The 20,199-nt window shown below is 41.1% G+C and overlaps 1 protein-coding gene across 1 annotated transcript in view; it reads left to right on the forward strand.

Annotated features, from left to right (window-relative positions):
- The window catches only part of AR (androgen receptor), a 106,236-nt gene that overhangs the window by 78,184 nt on the left and 7,853 nt on the right, over window positions 1–20,199 (forward strand). Inside the window, exons 5-7 of the mRNA XM_090059919.1 lie at window positions 16,342–16,486; window positions 18,913–19,043; window positions 19,557–19,714. Of these exons, the coding sequence (XP_089916045.1) occupies window positions 16,342–16,486; window positions 18,913–19,043; window positions 19,557–19,714 (434 nt within the window). The remainder of the gene's footprint in view (window positions 1–16,341; window positions 16,487–18,912; window positions 19,044–19,556; window positions 19,715–20,199) is intronic.

Consider the following 20,199-nt stretch of genomic DNA (forward strand, 5'->3'; position numbering starts at 1 on the left):
ATGAAAGATCAGCACCATAGACAACATAAGTCCTATGAGAGAGGAAGGTGTAAATCCTCTAGGTAGAAGGAATGAAAACAGCGCCACTTGAGGAGGTAGCTTAGGGAAGAGAAGGTCTGATGAAACCAGGCTAAAGACAGTTGAGAAGTAAGATACATTGGCAGGAAGGGTTCTGTTCCTCCCAGCCTGTTTTGCCTGTACCTCAATGTGCTGAAATTCCATATATTATAATTCATTCAGGAAATCTAACTACAGATATCTCTGTCACACACAACTACAGAAAAGCAATCATGCTCTGAACTGCAAGGCCAAACATCCTTAGAGTTTGGATTACTTGGCATAATAAGTAATAACTTCATTAGATGGGTATCGTAAGTAGCATAGTAGATTATGTAGTTAGCAGATTAGCACTGTTTTATAGTTTAGAATGTACTGCAAGAAAGAGCAACAGAAGATAATCAGGTTTCAGAAATGGTTATCCTGGGGCAAGCATGAGGCGAAATCCAAATTCCAGACATATGCTCCAACTTCTTTAATCCTCTAGCTTCCCCAGATGCCTCTTGCCTTCATTTCGCTTTTAAAGTTCAGCATTGTCAGCAGCCCAACAATCAGAGATTGTATTCCATTGTGCCTTTTGCAAAGGGACCAACTGATTACAATACCTAGCAAATATAGCAGCAAACCTATAGAGAACATTGTGCTCAAAATAGGTTTAAAAGAACAGATTTAAATCTTAATATCTGTTTTCTCCCTAAAAGTAGCTGGGCCAGTCATTGTGATGTAATTTCACACAACAGACTTTAAATTTTCTGTGTAGGGTTTCTGTTTGTTTGGGGTTTTTCATTTTGTTGAATAGGAAGTTTGAATTTGGGGTCTAGCTAAAACTTTTTCTGGACAGCTGTACTTCAGTGTTGATAGAAAAAGGGTATGTAGTGTGTATACAGCACTTGAAAGAAAGGTAAATCTGAGGGCCTTGCTTCTTTTATCTTGTTTTCTGAAGCTTGTTATACTAGGTCTTGGATTGTTTTAACTGTGTTTTTCCCATGATAACAGAAGGTTGATGTGTTGTGGTTACCATTTGGGCCTTGGCAAACTTCAAATGCTTTCTCTTTTCTGTCAGGAACTACATTTTTGGTCATATTTTATCACATAACTAAGAATATTTCACTTAGGATCTTTCTGCACAAAACAAAGATAAAAACAAACCTGAAGCAGCAAGGAAATGACCAGTCGGGCCTCAGCAGTACATACCCAGAACACTACTACTCTGTTCATTACTGCAAATCATCCACCATAATTGCAGTGCTGCTTTTTAAGAAGGCTGCCCTTCCATCACTCCTTCCACTATCTTTCTGTACCCAAGCTTTTATTCCACTGATTTTTCTGTACAACCAGCTAGTTCAGAGGAAATAATCTCCAGGATGGTGAAAATAACATAAAGTTGAGGTTATGGTGCATGTTCTATGGTGAATGATACGCTTTTTGGGGTAAAGGGCTGTCTATGAGTTTTATGTCTGGACAAGAACAATATATGCTAAATAATTAACATTACTAACAACAATACTTAACATTACTATAAACATTAAATATATTAAAATAAACAGTAATGGCAAAGTATGGCCTATGAGGGAAGAAGTAGAGGGTAGCTTTTTATTTCTAGGAGGCCTGCCTTTTCAGTTCCTAGTTGTTATGTGTCTGAGTCAGGCACATCATACTGCTTTACATAGAAATTTTATGTGTTAATAATCAGCTATCTGGGAGAGACAGAATAGGCAGCTGAATGTCTAATTTTGTTTAACAGGAAGCTGGAAGGCAAAGGAATTGTGAATAGGAGTTCCTTGTATAAGCTAATTTGCCAACTCTCTTCTCTTGAGAACTCTTTCCTTCCCTGTATAGAAGTATGGAGACCTCACCTCAATCCTGCACTCTTACTCTCCACTTGATCAACTCTTTATCCTTTTAATCTAGTTTTCTGAAAAAAGAAAAGAGAAAATAGTAAAGCCTAATGCTTGGGGTACTCTTTTCTATAGTGCCAGTAAGTGGTGTATGGAGACACAGAATGGATGACAAAATGATTCATAGTTGTAACATTGTAGTAGTCGTTCCCCTGGACAGTCTGGGGTTGCTGACTTAGGAACTCACCCTATACTGGGCTTCCCAGAATCAGCCCCCTGATCTTCCCAACTTGATGAAGGGAACATGTCGGTTTGCTTGCCTGTGGCCTCTTCTCTCAGTCTACCTGCACCTGCCTCTACCTGACTCATGCCCACCCTGAGTTAGGGATGCTAGATTTTGTCTGGCAGCAGATCTTGCCCTGTTATGGTTATTCTTCTAGTCTGCGTGTCCATCTTCTTCAGTCCCCAGCCTGCTCTTTCCCATGTTCTAGCTCTCTTATGTACACCGATAAAATCTCTTCCGTTGCTCTCCTCTTATAGTTTGTACAACAAATGCTAGGATCCCAGTCCTTCCTTAGGTCTAGCAGTGATTGTATTTCTTCTTATCCTCACTAGCTCTGTAGACTTCTCCTGGCCCTTTTATCTGTGTTTATATTTACCCTGGAATTTAGCCCAGGGACGGGGATCTTTGTCCTTAGCTAACCCAGCCACCGACACCGTGGTAGATGATGTACTCCCCAGGGCCAGCTGAAAAAGTCCCTATCCAGGGACTGTGTGTACCTTTACTTCCACTCACTCCCTCTTGGGTCTTGCAGTGTCCTTTAAATGCTCATTGGATTTAAGGCCTCATTGGATGCTTTATCCCAAGCCAGTCTCTGTCCTTTTTTTTGGAGGACAAAGAAACTGTGTTTCTTAGTTATACATTGCCCTATCTCCCCAGCTGTCTCTACTATGGACACTAAAAGATATCATAGAAGAGTAGGGCTAGAAGGGACCTTGGGAGATCATCTAGTCCAACCCTCTGTTCAAGGCAGGATTATCCCTATCTAAACCATTGTAGTCAAATGCCTCTCTATTCTAAACAAACAGGTATGAACAACCCTTATGTGAAACTACCAGGCATAACGCTTAAAAAACATCAAAAACATCCTAATTTGCCCCAGTTAAAACAGGGAGACAAGGGTGCTGTCAAGGTCCTGCCACTGCAATGACAGTAAGTTTTGTTTTATTCTGTCTTTTTAAAGAGCACTCAAGAGATCCAAGAAACAGGACCATATTCCCTGCTACAGAGGAAGGCAAACACACACACACTCATGCCAATCTGATCCTGAAGTCAAATTCCTTCCTGATCCTAAATGCCGTTGAGCAGTGAAACATCAGCACACCCCAGCCAAAATTATCTGTATCCATATTACCACACTTACTCTGGCTTCCTCACTTGGTCCCATTGCTTAGAAAGCTGGCATAGTTTTGTTTTCCTTCTTATAAGATCATGAAGTGATATTTCTTGTGAGAGCTTACTGGGTTTGTGTGACCTGCACCTCTCAGGTGGAACTAAGAAAGGTCATCCCTTAGCCCTTGGGACATGAAACGGTCGATTCTCCTCAGTTGAGGCACCCACATCTGGTCTACATTTGATGTCTTCCCCACGCCAGGAAAAAGGGTTTGAGAGCTCTGTTTCTTCATTCAGAAACAACCTGGCCAATTCCACCTCATCCTGTATATGCAGCATCTCTTCAGATGGCTATTTCACTGGTAATTGTGCATGGACACCTGAAACATCTTTCCCTTGTCCATTCCCCAGTCCTCCAATTCAACAGATTTCCTCTGTTCTATAGATTTCCAGGAAGCTTATTTTCTTCTCTCTTCTGTGTTCCTCAGCAGTATCTATCACTGCTGTGTGTCTGACAGTTGTGTGGTCCCTAAAAACAGAGTGCTGGCTTAATAGTTGTTGAAGGCAACATGTTAAAGTTAGCCTTCCTTCAGTATTGCTTGCTACAACAACCTCATTCAGCATCTGTAGAACGGACAAAGAGGAATATGACACAGAAAAATTACTTGCAGGTAATTTTATTTGTCGCCATACTCTCTTTCTTCATCCTAAAGCCTGAGTTCTTTTCTGCCAAAACATTCCGATATATTGTTAGATACTGCTTTCTGGGTGGGGTTTGGGTTTTATTTTACTCTGAAAATATTTAAGAAAGAAGGCTTTGCCTTCTGCAATGCTGGTAGATGAAAAAATATTACCAATTATCCCTTTTGTCTGTATATATGGTGGGAAAAGAGACAAGGAGTTACTTGTAAATAGGCATTCTGGTTCTCTGTAACAGTTCTCTGCGTAACTTTTAGGCAGAGAAACAGAAAGCTTACTAAGGACAAACTGCCGTTGATTGTGTGAATGAGAATTTTTTTTAAGAATACGAGGGAAAGACCATTGAAACATGAATACTGGAAAGAAACCATGTCATTATAAGATATAGTAGCATAATAATCATACTAATATTAGCATTACCTTTATAAAGGAATCAGATGTACAAAAAAGGAGTGATTAGGTTTGAATGACAAGATCAGGCATGTGTCAGAGAACTGGGTTTATTTTAAACAAGCAATGCTCATTAATGAGCAAAATTAACAGATAACATATGAAGGTGCCTACATTCCAGTCACAATTTCACAAAGCTTTGACTTTTCGACACACAATTTCATGTGAAGGTGCATTCTCCAAGGGCAAACCCATCCAAGATGCATTATAAGAGCTTTTGATTAGTAGTATGTGTACAAACCACTCAAAAGAACCAAATGATTTGCATGTCAGAACCCAAATAAAGAGAATAAACAGGTTTTGACACTGGCTGAAAATGTAGACAGCTTCTTCATCTGACTGGTGCTGAAGCAAGCAAAGGAAACATAACTTAAAGGTTGACCCTACAAAAAACTTTTTATTGAGAATGATTTGTTTACGGCGTGAAGGAAGTCTAACTTTGCTTTTCCTTATTCAGCTTGATATTTGTTTCCCTCTAACAAAATGTCCTTGTTTTTGCTTTAAGAATTCTTGGGTATTTAAGAGCATGTTTATTATAAGTTTTTACACCTTAACATTTTAAGTGTTTGAGTGGTAATACCATAGCAGAGGCTTTCATTATTCAAAATGTTAATTGCTCATTGAAGGTATTTAAGTTTTGGGGTTTTTTTTTAAAAGTCTACACAGTGTGATTGTGGTGGGGTGGAGTGCTTTCCTTTCACTAATGCATCTTCATTAGGAACAAGTTGTTTTCTTATCATGAGTTAGTATACAGAAAATTGTTTGCCCTAGTAGATGGAAGTAAGCACATGGAGAGTGCATCACTATTAAGCTGACGTGGTAAGAACACGTGTTTTTTTTCTACTGATGACAAGTCGTGCGTAGCTTGCTGTTCAGTCATCACAGGTTCTTTTAGGATAGGAAAGTCCTGAGTTTTTTTTAAACAAAATGCATGTGAAAAAAACAAATTAAACAGGCTTTTTTGAAAAATCCTTCTTTACCATTTATATTTTGAAATCTTATGCAAGTCTCTCATAAAAGGAGCAAAGGCCAATTTGTTTTCCTTTGCAGATTGCAGTTAGATAATCACTGTACAAAAAACTTGGTTTTGTTTATAAACTCTGCGAGTTTGCAAATTGTATGTTTCTGTAAAGACTATACTGTTTCAGGCTGGGGACCATTGCCAGCTGCCTTTGTTTAGAGCATCCCCAAGGTTACAGTACCCCGTATTCATGAAACACTTAAGTGAATTCACTTACTATGTTTGTGAGGCTACCAACCAAGTCCTGTATTCAAACTGCTCCTTGCAGACAGCATAAACTGCTAGTCTGCTAAATGGAAATGACAAAATAAGGCCAAGGCTGTGCTGGAAGCCAAATTAACTTTCTGGAAATGGGGCAATAAAAGAAGATGTATCCTTACCTCAAGTCATAACTTGAGGCATTCTGACAAGACCCAGGGAACAACCTTCCCAATGTATGCAGAAGGTCTTAGCTGGGGCAAAACAATCTTTCTGCCAAATGTTAAAATCTACTGGTGAGACCTGACATACTGTGATTTGATTTATTCCTTCTTAAGTTTTAATGGCTTGACTGGCACTGCAGAAGCAAGTGTTAGTTCATAGTGTTCTTCAGACTACTGTGTATTAGACCCAGAGAAAATGTATTTAGATGCAAACAAGCTGTTCCATTTCCTTCCAGGCTCAAATGTAGGAAAGGCTCAGTCATCCAGCAAGACCAGAGACCAGTCATTTACTAGACAACAGACCTCTCATGCCAGTTTTTTTTTTTTTTTTTTTAAAAGAGCAGGTAGAGACAGCACAGCTCAGAGGATTGTGAGCTTGGAGAACATCTTGCATGTGCATGCCATAGATATAACAGCAATGAGCTGCTATTCAGCCATGCCATCTGTGGGTTCACACAGGTAAACTCCAGATTTACACACATCCACACACACACAACTGGATATGCCATGGGTTAGATCATTCAGACGGATGTGACCATTGGAACTGCTCAACCGCACATGCAGACACCCGTCTTGGTCAGATTACTTTGTCCTTTAGGCAGATATATTATTGCAGGACAAAATGACCACAGTGATTCATCCCAAGAAACTCCTTCCAAATTCAAAAAATGTATGAACCTAAGAAGCCTTGAACAAAAAAATGAGTAAGGTCTCCCTGCTGTATTAGATGCCTTGGTACAAGTGTATCTATTCCCAACCCATAGTCCATAATGAGCTTCTTGGTTTTCCGACAGCCTGCAATAAAACATAGGAACATATGGCTGGAGAGGTCAGATGTAAAAGAAGGAATCTCAACAGTTACTGAAGAAAAAAAAAGGTTCTGATGCATAGAGACTCAGATAATGGATTTCTCTAAACTTACACCAGAGTGCCTCCATTTTGCCCCAGAATCTCACATCTCTGTGAGGAGTGATCTATTTTTTCTTCAGATCCCCAGTATTGGAGATGACCCCATGAATCTCCAGATGCAGCACTCAGGACTAGAAACTTGCCTACCTCTTCCAAGAATTTGGCACATGCACACCAGACATGATAGAAGATGCTAAACTTTCCTAACTAATAAGCTGGAGTAAGAACAAGCTAGGACCTTCACTAATAAAAACTGTCAACTCCTCTTAAGAAGGAGAAGTATCTCCTGCTCTTAAACAACAGCAATAGTAATAGTACAAGCAAGGCTAACAAAGCCATTGACTGGTATGAGCAACTTCGCAAACTGCTGTCCATTTTTTGCCTTCCCTTTCCTACGTAAGATCCTTGAGAAGCTATTTAAAAGTCTTCATTCTCACATCTTTGCTCCTAACATGCTGGATCCTTCCTAGCAGGGTTTCAGACTAGTGCACAGGACTACACTAGTTGCTTGCTTTCTCATGAATGTTCACCTCTTTTCTGTAAGTATCCTGCTGATGGACCCTCTGGGACACTTGATAGCTCCTGACTATCAATCTGTCTTATTCTATCTTTAGGAAACTGCAAGGATGACGAGAAATGTCCTGAATGGTCAGGTCCTGCCTCTCAGACTAAACACAGAGGCTTACTGTAGACAAATATTCTTCCACATCTACAACTGTGGTGTTCAGTGGGGCTTAATTCATTCCTCTGTCTTTCTTAATGTCTCTACATAGCAGCTAGTAAGTAAATATGGGCAGCACTGCCAGCGCTAGCCAGCCACTTTTAAGATCCATATCTTTTATCTCAACTATAGACAATATCATCTCCTTACTTTCTCAGTTCCTAACTAAGATAATGACCTGGGTGTGAAGGAGTTATTGGTTGACATTGAACCCTTTCAAAAGTGAAGTAATGCTGTTGGAAGAAAAGAGTGCTTTGGAAGACTCTACTAATGTTACAACACTTGCCATCAAAGACATCTGCCCTCAGGTAGCTACTTATATTTATCCCTCAGGATCTTTTAGGGTACCATGCTTACGTGGACAGCCAAAAAGTACCCACCAACATCTTATCTGGCTAGAAAATTCTTCCCTCTCCAATCCAGATTTTGTTCTAGTATTTCCAGACCTTGGTGAAATGTGAACTGACTGCAGTTCTCTCTTTTAGAGCACTGCCATATACTCTGAGAAATCAGCAAGTAGTTAGCATATAGCTACCAACCAGCTCAGTAACAAAGGTTATTTGGCACAGACAAAATTCTTTTTTTTTTCCTTAAAGCTCTGCACATTATGGTGTAATCTGAATTGTAATGTCTCTCTCCATCAGCATGACTTTCCATCACAACTGTGTTCCACTGAAACTAGGGTCAGTGTGGGTTGATGCAAGAATGCAGGGATCACTTGCTTTTCTTGAAATCAGATTAAGTCTGTTTCCCTCAGCTTTTCCACAATAGTGTTGCTGTGCATACCAACAACGACATTTATTAATAGTAAAAATCAGCAATCTTAACCACCCCTGCACCCCTTGCATTACTTCTTCCGGAAGGAAGAGATAATAATACTACTACCATCTTTCCTCTGCCTAAGAGGCATTTAGATACTAAATAATGAATGTTTATGTAAGTATCTGATGTAGATAGAAGCTGACTTAATTCATTTGAACTTCTAAACACTATCCTACAACTGTCTAAGTTTACTATCTGATTTAAGTAAATTCTATATTGGCTAATATAATATAAATCTTTAAGAATAAGACTAATGTAGCTCAGCAAACTGAAATTTGACAAATGCGTGAGAAACGGCTTGTATTATTACCTAAAAATTAAAAGGAAGAGAACTATTACAGTGATTCTCAACCAGGATGCCACCATAGGCTGCTGTGTAATGTTATCTCTGTTAGGTGTGCAAATATGATTCACAAGGTAAACCCAGAGATTTTAAATAGGAATCCATAGCATTACAAACATTTTGACCTGTTGTGATATTTTTGAGTTCTTTGCAACAGAAAAATTGTACTATTATTTTTCTGTATTCAAAAAACGAGTGAAAGATAAGAGCTGCCATTTACCAAGGGATGTCTGAAGTCCTAAAAAGATTGAGAACCACTGGACTAGTAAAATACAGCCTTAATCTTTTAAATTGCTAATTTATAATTCTGTTCAGCGTCATGTAGAAAGAACATCCAAAGTAAATTCTGGTGTTTAGATAACACTTTAGCGGGAATGCCACAAAATAGTTTAAACACAATTAAAGGATTATTTATAAAACATTTCTACAGAGATGGTGTAATGAAACCAGAATAGGATTCTAATTTTTTTGTATGGTCACTGCATTTAGGAGTCAGGAGAATGCCATCCACGATCTACAAACCAAGAATGCCACTCTGACAGATAGGCTAACTGGACTATAAGGAACAATTGTGAGGGACTGAAAAACTGACAGCACCCTAAGACAACCTAGGAATATTGGGGGGAAAGAGAATGTTCCATGATGTCAATTGTAGTATATTAGGCCTGACAGCAAGATTGTAAAAGCAGTGCACAAATGGGAGCTAGAACTAACTCTTTGGTGACTCATCCCCTTCCTTCCGAAAAACAACTGACTAGAACAGCAGTATTGCCCTATGCCAAGTCCCACCTCAGCAGTAAGCTGAAGTCTCTGTGGTTCTGCCTGTTACAAACTGATTATTTTTTCCATTAAGGTGGCATGTTCAGTGTGAGTGTTGGTTAGCTCAGGACAAGGGAATCACATGATACCTGACAAAGGGAAGAGTCACCAAAAAGAAAAGGTCCCAAGGGACCCTGCCAATAAGATCTTTTCACCTGGAAGTACAATGCACCGTTTTAAAATGACTCCTAGTTCAAAGAGTGCATAGGACAGAAGGCAGGAGAAATCCAAGTAGAGGTCTAGCTCAAGAGTGTCAAAGATACTGCCCACAGAGCCACATCACATGGCCCATTGGCTTCCTGGGGTAGCTGGGAATTTAGGGACGATGGGCAGAAGCAGGGCGCACTTACAAAATCCAGGGGACAGAGCCTACTAGGGACATGTTTTGACTGATGTGACAGAGTGTCACTTGCTTTGCTGTGAGGGGTGGTTCCAGATCTGGCCTGCAAGGAGCTCCGTGTGCAGATCCAGCCTGGGAGGCCAAGCAAGTTTGCCACCCTGGTCTATGTGGGAAGGAAGATTTAAGTTGTTGCAGGAATGCTGCTCTAGCACACAGGTTACAGACAGAAGATTTAAATAATCCATGAAATCTGACCAGTTTTGAAAGGTAGGCAGTGGAAAATACTCCCCCCTTCCTTTTTCATACATTTTAAATTGAGCCAAAAAGTTGCAGCTGGCTTAAATCAGTGCTTAATATTTTAGTTTAAAAGGACTTGCTTAAAAATCATTTTAAAAAATATTTGCTTTATTTTTACAAGAAAAATACCTAAAATTGCTGGGAAATTAGCTCTAAGATTCCACGTAAGAAATGTTGAAGAACCAGCTTTGAAACCTTTTGTCCATTTTACAGCAGGTCTGCACCGGGACAGGTCCCAAGTTCTAATTAGTTGGATAACAGAGTGAGCATGTCTCCTCCTTTCTCCAGGGATCCAGGGTACATGCTGCTGTGCCAGAGAGATCATTTATCAGCCTGATGTTACCCAAGATAAAAATAGGTATATATTAAAACAGTGCAGGTTCTTTATACCAGTCCTTTGAGTTAGGGCTAGTGGTAGTCCACTGACTAGAGTTGTTTGGAGTTTCTCAAAAATCTGCCTAATCAAAGGTATCCCATTTGCTCTAAGAGTACTAAGGTGGAAAATTTTAAAGAGAAAAAAGCTAATTTAATTGAAATCATCAATTGTATTAATAAAGGAATTAAAAATTATGAAAAATAATGTTAAATACAAGAAATTTCAAAGTTTCACTCAAGTTATATATATTTATAACAAATGTTTGGGAGGAAGGAATTGAAGAATGCTTTTAAAAGTCTGGGGGCAGTACATTGGGCACTAAATGGTTAATAATGTGTAATGGCCAGATTATTCAGAACTGGTACTGAGACACCTTATAGGGGCCTGGTTTTCAGCAAGTGCTGGATACCTTCCCTCAGCTCCCCTATAAGGTGATTCATGTTAGATACACAAGGTCAGTAACTGCTTTTGAAAATACAGGCTACCATGTTTCTGGTAACTGTGTATTAAAACAGACCTCAAAGCAGTCTTTAAGGCTAAACAAATAAATTATTACCTTTACATAATATTAATAAAATATTAATGATAAAAGCTAGGCTGTTTTAAAGGAAACCCAAACACAATGTAGGATAAGAAATAAAAGCCACAGAAGCCAATTAATTGATTGAGTCACACATTCAAACACTAAACATTGAAATCTGCCAATGTGATTCCAACCCCATAGTTTAATTAAGGAGACTTAAATAAATACTGACATAGAAGGTGACACTTGAGGTATCTGTTTCCTTCGGCCGATGCTGAATCAAGTGATCATGGTCTTCGTGTTGCATTAATTGGGCTTTGTATTGGGTCTTTGTATTGCTGTGAAATACACTGGGTCAGTTTATAAAATCACACAAAAATATGGAAAGACTTTGTATGAGAACTAGTAAACTTCAACTTGGACATTTTTGTGAAGGGGCTAAAGTTACTGATAGAGAAATGTTAACCTGAGAAAACACACAGAGTCATGCAAAATGAGCCTAGGTTCTAAACTCCAAACTGATGAGATCTGGGAAGAAGGCCTTGTGAAGATTGTTGAGCACTGGAGATGTCAGAGAAGGATGGTATCCATCAACTACTTAGACCCATGAAATGCCAAAAGCGAAGCCAGGAAATCCAAACTGTTTTGTCAATGAAGATTTATGGATCTTGATTTCTGGGAATAGAACTCAAAACTGTATGCAGTTAGAAATATGAACCCAGAAAACATGTTTTCGCTTTGGAATATTAAAAAGTCAACTCATGTTCTTCATGGATCATCACTTCTTCAAATGAAAGAGAATTCTATCCTGTTTGAGACACAGCACCTTGTCAAAAAGCAAATATGTAAATGAGCCATTCATCAGAATTGAACAGAAAAACTGAAATGCCTTCAACAAACTGCTTTCCCAGCTGAGTGAGACACTGAGACTCTTAGTCAGCTGGATGCTGCAGGCTTCCCTGGCAGGTATCAAATAAAGACTCATCAGACAAGCTCCTTGGAGCTCTCTCTTAAGCCTCTCAGAAGATCAACATGATGCCAAAATAAAACAAGAGTACAACTGAAACAGCATCTTATACATGGCTTTCTGGCCAGAGTTTCACCCTCACTGGCTCTTTCTCCTCCCCTCCACACCTGAGGGGACCACAGGGCCATCACCACCAGGAGCAACACCAACAGAAGCTTGGCCAGAGCATCTTTAAAAGCCCTCTTCCTCTTCTGTGACAGTGCAGGTATGTTTGTGGTCTCTAATTCATTTATGATGCTTAGGTTCCCTCTCTTCAGTAGGATTAAGAGGATCAGCCCCAAAGCCCAGGTTTGAGGCATAGAATTATTTCCTACTGCAGAACTTTAAAAAATCATGTATATATTTTCTTCATCTTTCACTTGCCTTTACCTCTCTGTTATGTCTTAACTTGCGGTTAATGCCAGGCCCTAAAAGTGTTGAGCCCACGTACCACCAACGAAGTTCTAATACCCCTTCCAGAAGAGAGAATCTCCCGACTTTTGTATTTTCTTTAACAAAAAGCACCTTTATATAATAATACTGGAATGCTAGATTTTTTTTAAGCAATTTGTCATCGGACCTTTCAATTTGATGGAGCCAGGTGTGAGGCAGGTGGTCACTTCACATTGTGAAACACCACTTGGAATAGACCTGGCTGTAACTGAAGGGCTTACACCATGGCAAGCCTCTTCTTTCCAGTGGTCACATAGATTCTTTCTCAGGAGAATGAATTATTGCTTGTATGCAGCACTGGATGCCTCTGCTCTGTGGTACTGACTGGAACCAGTGCAGTACCTACTGCAGTGTCTGTAGAACAATTAATGGTTTGCTAATGTCTGGGCTTACCAGCCCTGAATCTCTGTTCAGGGGTTTCAAGTTAAAGAATGTCTGTAGACACTGTTTGGTTCATTCCAATTTTTCAGGTCCCTTCCCCAACCACCCATTTTTGTGGGTTTTGGGGGGTTTTTGTGGTGGTTTTTTTTTTTTGGGGGGGGGGGGGGGGGGGGGGGAGGGTTGACTAATCAATGATGGGAGCGGAGATTTGTAATAACCTACCATCCCTGAAAGACTGAGCCTGTTCCCCGGGCTTGGGAACAGGCCAGTTCTTAAGAACTTCCAACCTTGCAGGCTCTTGCTTGATGCATCTGCTTTCTGCCTCCACTTTACCCTCCTTCATTGTTACTTACAAAGTACTGTCTGAAAGTGCTGTTTTTATGGCTGACAAAAGGGACAGACCTCATTTTACACATGTCCCCATTATAATTCAGAACTGACTGACCAGCTGCTAAAAAGTCGCTGGCAGCCATTGGGGTGGTAAATGCTGATTTTAGAGCCAGTCTTCAGCGACTGCTCATTTCTGACTCTCGAGCCCTTTCAAAGATTCTGAGATAGGAATCAGTATGCCACCAGCAGCATCTCCTTACGCTGGGGGAACAGTTTTGTCTCTGTGCTCCTTATAGACTCAGCATTCCAAATTCTCCCATCGCTTACTAAGTTACCGGGTATCTGGTTACTCAGTCTCTTCAGTTCCACATCAGGCTGGCACTGTTTCTCCATCTGCTGGTGGCATTGATGCTCCTACTCTGCAAGTACCTGCTGCATTGGATCAAGCTTCTCTCTCTCAAGCTCTAACTTTCTGTTTCAGACTCTGCTGACTCAGGGATCTTGGTCTGGACAGGGTCTGGCGGTTTCTCTGTTGGCTGGATGCACTCTAAGCATCCACTCCCATGCCCTTTTTGGAATCCTCTTGGTCCTCCTCCTGTCTTCATGTCTCTTTCTCCACTGACTTCTGCTGCCTCCTCCAGTAAGCTAAGTCTTCCCCTAAGTCTTCACTCGGTTCTGAAATACCATTTCCTTCCTGGCTAGCTGAAAATAGTAGGTATGTGTGGCTTTTACACTCTTTGGAGTTTAGTTGCCTTTCTCTGCATAATTCTAGTAACTCATCTTTCCCATCTTCCTCTTCCAGCTATCTTCCCAAAAAGGCTAAGATTTGCTCTTAGGCTTGTGATCACCACAAAACTGCAAAATGGAGGTCCTAATGCAAAATGGAACTTACTGTACAAAGTGTTGTTCACAATTTGATACAGACATGTCCCATTCTCTGACGCAGAATTAAGGAAGAGGGAAGTCCTTTGAAGAACTTTTTTCTTCTATCAGATCCCCTTCAAAGGAAGCCAGCTGCCCACTGAATGCAGTTAGTTCACAGTGTCGTGGTTCTTCTGTGCTCCTCAGTAAGTGTAGACACCCAAAGCATTAGCCTTTGTGGAGGTGCAGCTGTGCTTCTGTTTCTTCTCCACTGGCATGGACCTGAGCCTTCTTGCTAAACCAAAACCCCTGTCCCTTCTAAGGCAACACATGTTCAAAATAGCCAAATGGAACAAAATGTCCAGTGAAGCCCAGATCTCCTCTCAGCCTCTGTACTAAGGGGCCAAACAGTTTTGTCTGTTGATCCAGAGGTGTGAGGGGAAACTGGATCTATCAGGCCAATATAGCTGCAAAAATGTTCTTTTCCACTTGTGACTAGATAGGATGGGGCAGGGTTCTCAGTCAGTTACAGATCTGGTCTCCATGACTGATACATTCGTATCCTCCAGGCCCAAGTACTGCAACTCATTATATCAAGGAATGGAGCTAAGCAGCCTGTGAAAGCTTCATCTGATATAGAACATGTGCTTGCTTAGCAGAAGAGCTGTGATGAACAGCACCCTGTGCCCTATTGCCTGCAGTGGCTCCCCACTGAATTACAAAATCAAATTCAAGATCTAGTTTTAAATATAAATTACACCTTTCCCAGAGGAAAGATTGTCTCTTTCTTTATGTCCATGCCCCATTAAGGTTGTTATTGAGTCAATAATTACTTAATGTGACCTGACTCCTGAGAATGGAAAATTACCTATACTAGTTCAGAGTAACACTATTTTAACAGAATTGTGTTTTAATGCTGTTAATTGAAAGCTGAAAGAAAGCAAGCGTAACACAATTACAGTTTAGTGCTAACATGATTTGCACTCGCATGAAATTAACAGTTTCTCAGACAAGAAATGGGAGCTTGAACTGATGATGAATTATAATTACTAACTGGTGGCATTAGCATTGTTTTTAACGTTTCATTAAAATAAGAGAAAAGTTCATAGTAAGGTGAAGTTAGAACTGCAGGTGGCCTTTTTGCTATAACTACTAGTAAATCTCCAGAGAAAATAGGAATAGGTGATTGTAAACTTAGTGTGTGACATTTGCATGTATGGGAGCCGATGTGTGGAAACTTGATTATCGGTGTCAATGGAGGTGGTGTCATTGACTTCAGTGGGCCCAAAATTTCACCTGTTAAGAGAAATTGATTGGTTAAGACTATCCTAATGCCTAGGGAATCCTGCTCTGAGAATGGCTAAGCATATAACAACTACTGCTGCTACAAATAGTTAGCAGAACAAATCAACCGGCAGATCTCTATCTGATAATTATGTGAAATGGTAGCTTGAGAGAAATCATTTTTGATGTTAGTATTGCCCTGTCCCCTTTTCATGTGTTTATTTTGGCCACCTGGTACATACTGAGTTAAACTAAGATTGTGTACTTTAGGGGGCAGAGGCTATCTAAGTTTACAATGTGTAAGTATAGCACTTAGCACAGTGGTGCATCAGCCTGAGGCATCTAGGCATTTCTGCAGCATTAAAAAGCAAATATAATGTGTCAGAATAATAACGAAAAATGTGGGTGTTAGACTATAGTTAATCTGAGGCACTCGGCAGTGGCAGCCAGAAGCTCTGGGCACCTTTTCTGCCACTGAGTTGCTGTGTTGCCTTGGGAAAATCACTTGACTCCTCTGTCTCGCCTTCCCTGTCTGCGTACTTATGGGATAAACTTTATTCATCTCAATCTTGCTGGGACATAAATACTGCTTGTAAAGTTCTTTGGGAAATTCTGGGGAAAGCTATTATAATGCAATGTATTATTAACCTTTTTAATTCCTCCAACCTGGTTGGGTTTTCACCTCTTCTTTATTTTTTTCCTATGCTGAGAGTCAAACCCAGCAGGTGCAAGCACTGACTTGGAAGCTTCACATTTAACCTCAGCATGTCGGGGCCAAGGCTTTAGGTTGCCAGGTGACCACATGGATAGGTCCACATATGCAAGCATCCTATGTGCTCGAGCTCTTAGATGGACAACCAGATACCTTGGGAAACATCGATATTAGTCTGCGGACCACCTTGGCATCACTTTCTAGAAATTCCTGGGAGTGCAGGCTGAGAAATTAACCCTGGTGAATCCAATTTAAATGTTACCTCTATTTATGGGTTTTCATAGGGTTCTGTAACCTGCACATGGAAGACCAAATGTCAGTAATCCAGTATTCCTGGATGGGTCTAATGGTTTTCGCCATGGGATGGAGATCTTTCACCAACGTGAACTCCAGAATGCTTTACTTCGCTCCAGATTTGGTCTTCAATGAGTAAGTGTTCAATAGCAGCAATTTAGGTTTGTTTGCATTGTCCTTCTCAGAAGGGGTGGAGGCAGCTGTCTCTCAGGCTACCTGTCAGAACAGTTCAGAGACCCACACTGAGGCCATATGCTCTTTAGGTTTATCTCCACTCCAGTGGAGATCCCTGTGTAAGCAGATTACAACAATTTCAATAGGCAAACTCGTTTTCCTGTGTTAACCTGCATTGATCTCCTTGAAGTGATCCAGAAGCCATAGGGGAAGTGGTGCTACTAAGTGTCCGAGGAGTCTAAAAGGGACCAGGACCCACAGACAGATCTGGCTGTGTTTAATAGTGTGCCTGTTTGGCTCCCTGGGTATCACTAGCCACTTAGCACTGCTGTGCAAAGGTAACTTGACATAAAGTAAAGAGGTAGGGAGCAGCTGATGTCAGCTACTGGGAATGCTGGCACCCTGGCTGCTCTTTCACAGGTGCTCTCACTGTAGCTAGAAATGAATTGACTAGACTAAGCTCTTTGATGCCTTTCAGTTGAACCTAACTACTCAATTTTATTGCTCTTTTAAAAGAGTTGCTCAGAGTGCTCTGTGCTGTGATATTTATTTTGAAACCTCCAACAGCCTTGTCTGATGATGATAGCTAAGCACCTAAATAGTTAAAATTCTTGCCGGTATGTAAAACTCTTTAATGCATAGGAGGTCATCTAGCACAGAATTATATGAATTCTTTCATTTCTTCTGTGTCTCGAGTCCTCATACTCATAGTGCATTTGTAGAAGTGGAGGCAGAATGAACCTGTTAATTGCCTGGAGTGACAGCCTGATAATCTCCACAGAGCTCATGGCTAGAGCAAAACTTGCATAAAGCATGTCTCAAAGGGAAAGAGATGCCAATAAAAGGGAACTTTGCATAGTTGACAGTGAGTTGATTATGGCAAATGTCTGGGATGAGTTATGTGCTCAGAGTGTACCAGGAATTAACTTGTTAGGTCATAAATCATTTGTACTCTAATGTTTCCAAGGAGGCAAAATCTAACAACTGCAGGTATTTTTATAGCCTGAAGCATCTGCAGTCTTTTCTGATCGAGTTTCCCCATTCCTGGTTAGGTCGTGAGATCTGTATAAACACCACATTTTGCTCAGCTACAGCTGATCAGCTATCAGGGCTCCCAGTCCTAGGATTTGCTCTCTCTTCACCAAAGTCCTCTGAAAGTTACCAAAGCCTGGAGTGTTACCTTTCTGTTGGTGCAAAGAAAACAGAAAGGAGAAGAGGAGTGGCACAGTATTGGTCACCTGACAGTTCTCCATATTCTTGCTTTGATTGCTTAGTTATTCCCTTTTCCTCCCTCAGACCTTCCTTTCCCTGGGGTCCAGGTTTCAATTTCCCTCCTTCCTTTTCTTCCTAGTGCTGTCCTTTCCCAGCTTTCCATTCCTCTTCCCTGACGTATTTTGTTCTCTCCCATATCCCTTCTCTATCTTCTCCCAGGAACCCATTCCTGCACCTTTCTGACGTCACCGACAGTTATGCATGAGGGAATCAGACAGATTGGGGCTTTATTCTTGCTCTCTCTCCCCAGCACACATCTTCATCTAGCCTCTTTATTCACCTGCTCTATAGTACACTCATCCCAAAGTCACATGACACCATTAGGGCTTGTGTCAAGCTCCTAACTGCAACTGGTCCCAGCTCATCTGGAGCATACTTTCTTCAGAGGGTACTGACCTCTCCAACTCTCTATGCATGGCAGTGTCCTCCAGGAGCCCCTGGTTTTCTGCTTGCAGCTGCTAGGGTGCAAGTTTCACATGATGGGGCATTTCATGACTGTACTGATACAGCAAATAAATCCATTATATATGTGTCTAGTGAGTATAAAAAGCAGCAGGAGATAAGCCACAGGTTTTACAAGGAAGCAGCAAGGGAATTTCTGCCTTGATATTAATGTCTTAATGCAGAATGATGACAAAAAGGTATCTGGAGTTCCTGCAGGCTACACTCCATTTTTGCCTTCAGCCACACTGTGGCAGGAAATGGAGATCCTGAAAGTCCTGAGAGATCCTGCCTCCCCTCCTGTCACTACAGGGCTGAAGAGTGAGCAGAAATTGTAATCCTTCCTCCAGGAGCTCACACAAGAATCCACACCCGCTTTGCTTTGCTAAATATGGTAAAACATGCAGTCACTTTTGGAGAAAGCAGAGGGTCAAGTGAACCTTTAAAATCCCATGTGGTCAGCCCTTTGCATTACACTTGGTATTTTGGAAAATGTTCCTTTCCCGTATTCAGATTTTGCTGCCATGAGATTCTGCTAGAGATAAGTTAGATAGAATGCACTAGGCTAGACTGAGGGTTGCTGGGTTTTTTAATGAAGATACTGAGCAGCATGCATATATCATGCTGGCAGTGCTTTCATCTTCTTGCCAACATGTTGTGTGCCTTTTTACCAGGTACCGCATGCACAAATCCAGAATGTACAGCCAGTGTGTCAGGATGCGGCATCTCTCTCAAGAGTTTGGGTGGCTTCAGATCACACCGCAAGAGTTTCTCTGTATGAAAGCACTACTCCTCTTCAGTATTGGTAAGTATTGGCACCCTTCTCTCCAAAGCTTATTGTTGGAATGTCCTGAATGTTTCCCTTTCTCTTTTCAAACTATCCCATCATGACCAAGACAGTAAGGCCAGAAAAGGCAATCCAGTCCTGTCCTCTGCTGTTGCAGGCTAGGGAATGCCCTATGTAGTTCCCTAGCCTGTTGCAAAGTCCTGCCCTGGTTGTTGACTTAGCTGTGCCCCTGGAGAGAGTGTCCATCTACTCAACTGTTCTTACTAAATAGGCCTCCAAGTAGGAACCAGGTGAGCAGGAAAATCTGACCACAGCCTGTGCTGGGTCCGCCATGCTGCCTCTATTTTGTAACAATCAGAACATGAAAGAAAAGCTATGTTGCATGGGGACACTCACCCTTCCTCCAGCAAAGCTGAGGGAAAAATACAATCCCTGTTGTTGTTGTACCTGGGTTAGCTATTTTCTCAGTTGTTTCTTTTTTCGTTGGTTCTCCACATTTATTACTGCTTCTTTGCCTTATCCCCATTACAGTTCCAGTGGATGGACTGAAGAATCAGAAGCTGTTTGATGAACTTCGAATGAACTACATAAAGGAACTAGATCGTATCATTGCTTACAAGAGAAAGAATCCCACATCCTGCTCTCGGCGCTTCTACCAGCTCACCAAGGTCCTGGACTCCGTGCATCCTGTAAGAGAGGGCAGCAGCATGGACAGATGCATGGAAGCATTAATAGTCTTTTTCTGGGGTGTCATAGAGTCTGTTGGGGCTCGGGATTTGGGGCTAGAGGAAATGTGTCAGATGCAAACAAGTTTGTAAGGGACATAGGGAAATGGCCTCCTAACTGGTGGCCATGGCAATGACTGTGGTAATATAGAGAGTATTCTAACCCAAGATCTTGTTTCATGACATACTTCCTTTATTGGCAGTTTTGTAGTGCCCATCACTGTAGCCAAGGACTCAAAGACAAACAAATTATTGAGATAGATCCTGGTTTTGTCCTAATGTCACTATTAATAAAAGAACAAGAGGGAAAAACTTGCAGGAAACTGCATGCTCTACAGCATTGGTACCAGCAAGCTGGTTGATCACCTGAGATAACTAATCCAGATGAGTAGTTAGCTAGGCTGATTGTAGGGAAGCACAAGAGAGTACTGTAGATAAAGCAAAATAGA

The sequence above is a fragment of the Crocodylus siamensis genome, chromosome 8, assembly GCF_052110815.1.
Source record: "Crocodylus siamensis isolate JL-2025a chromosome 8, ASM5211081v1, whole genome shotgun sequence".
Lineage (NCBI taxonomy): Eukaryota > Metazoa > Chordata > Crocodylia > Crocodylidae > Crocodylus > Crocodylus siamensis.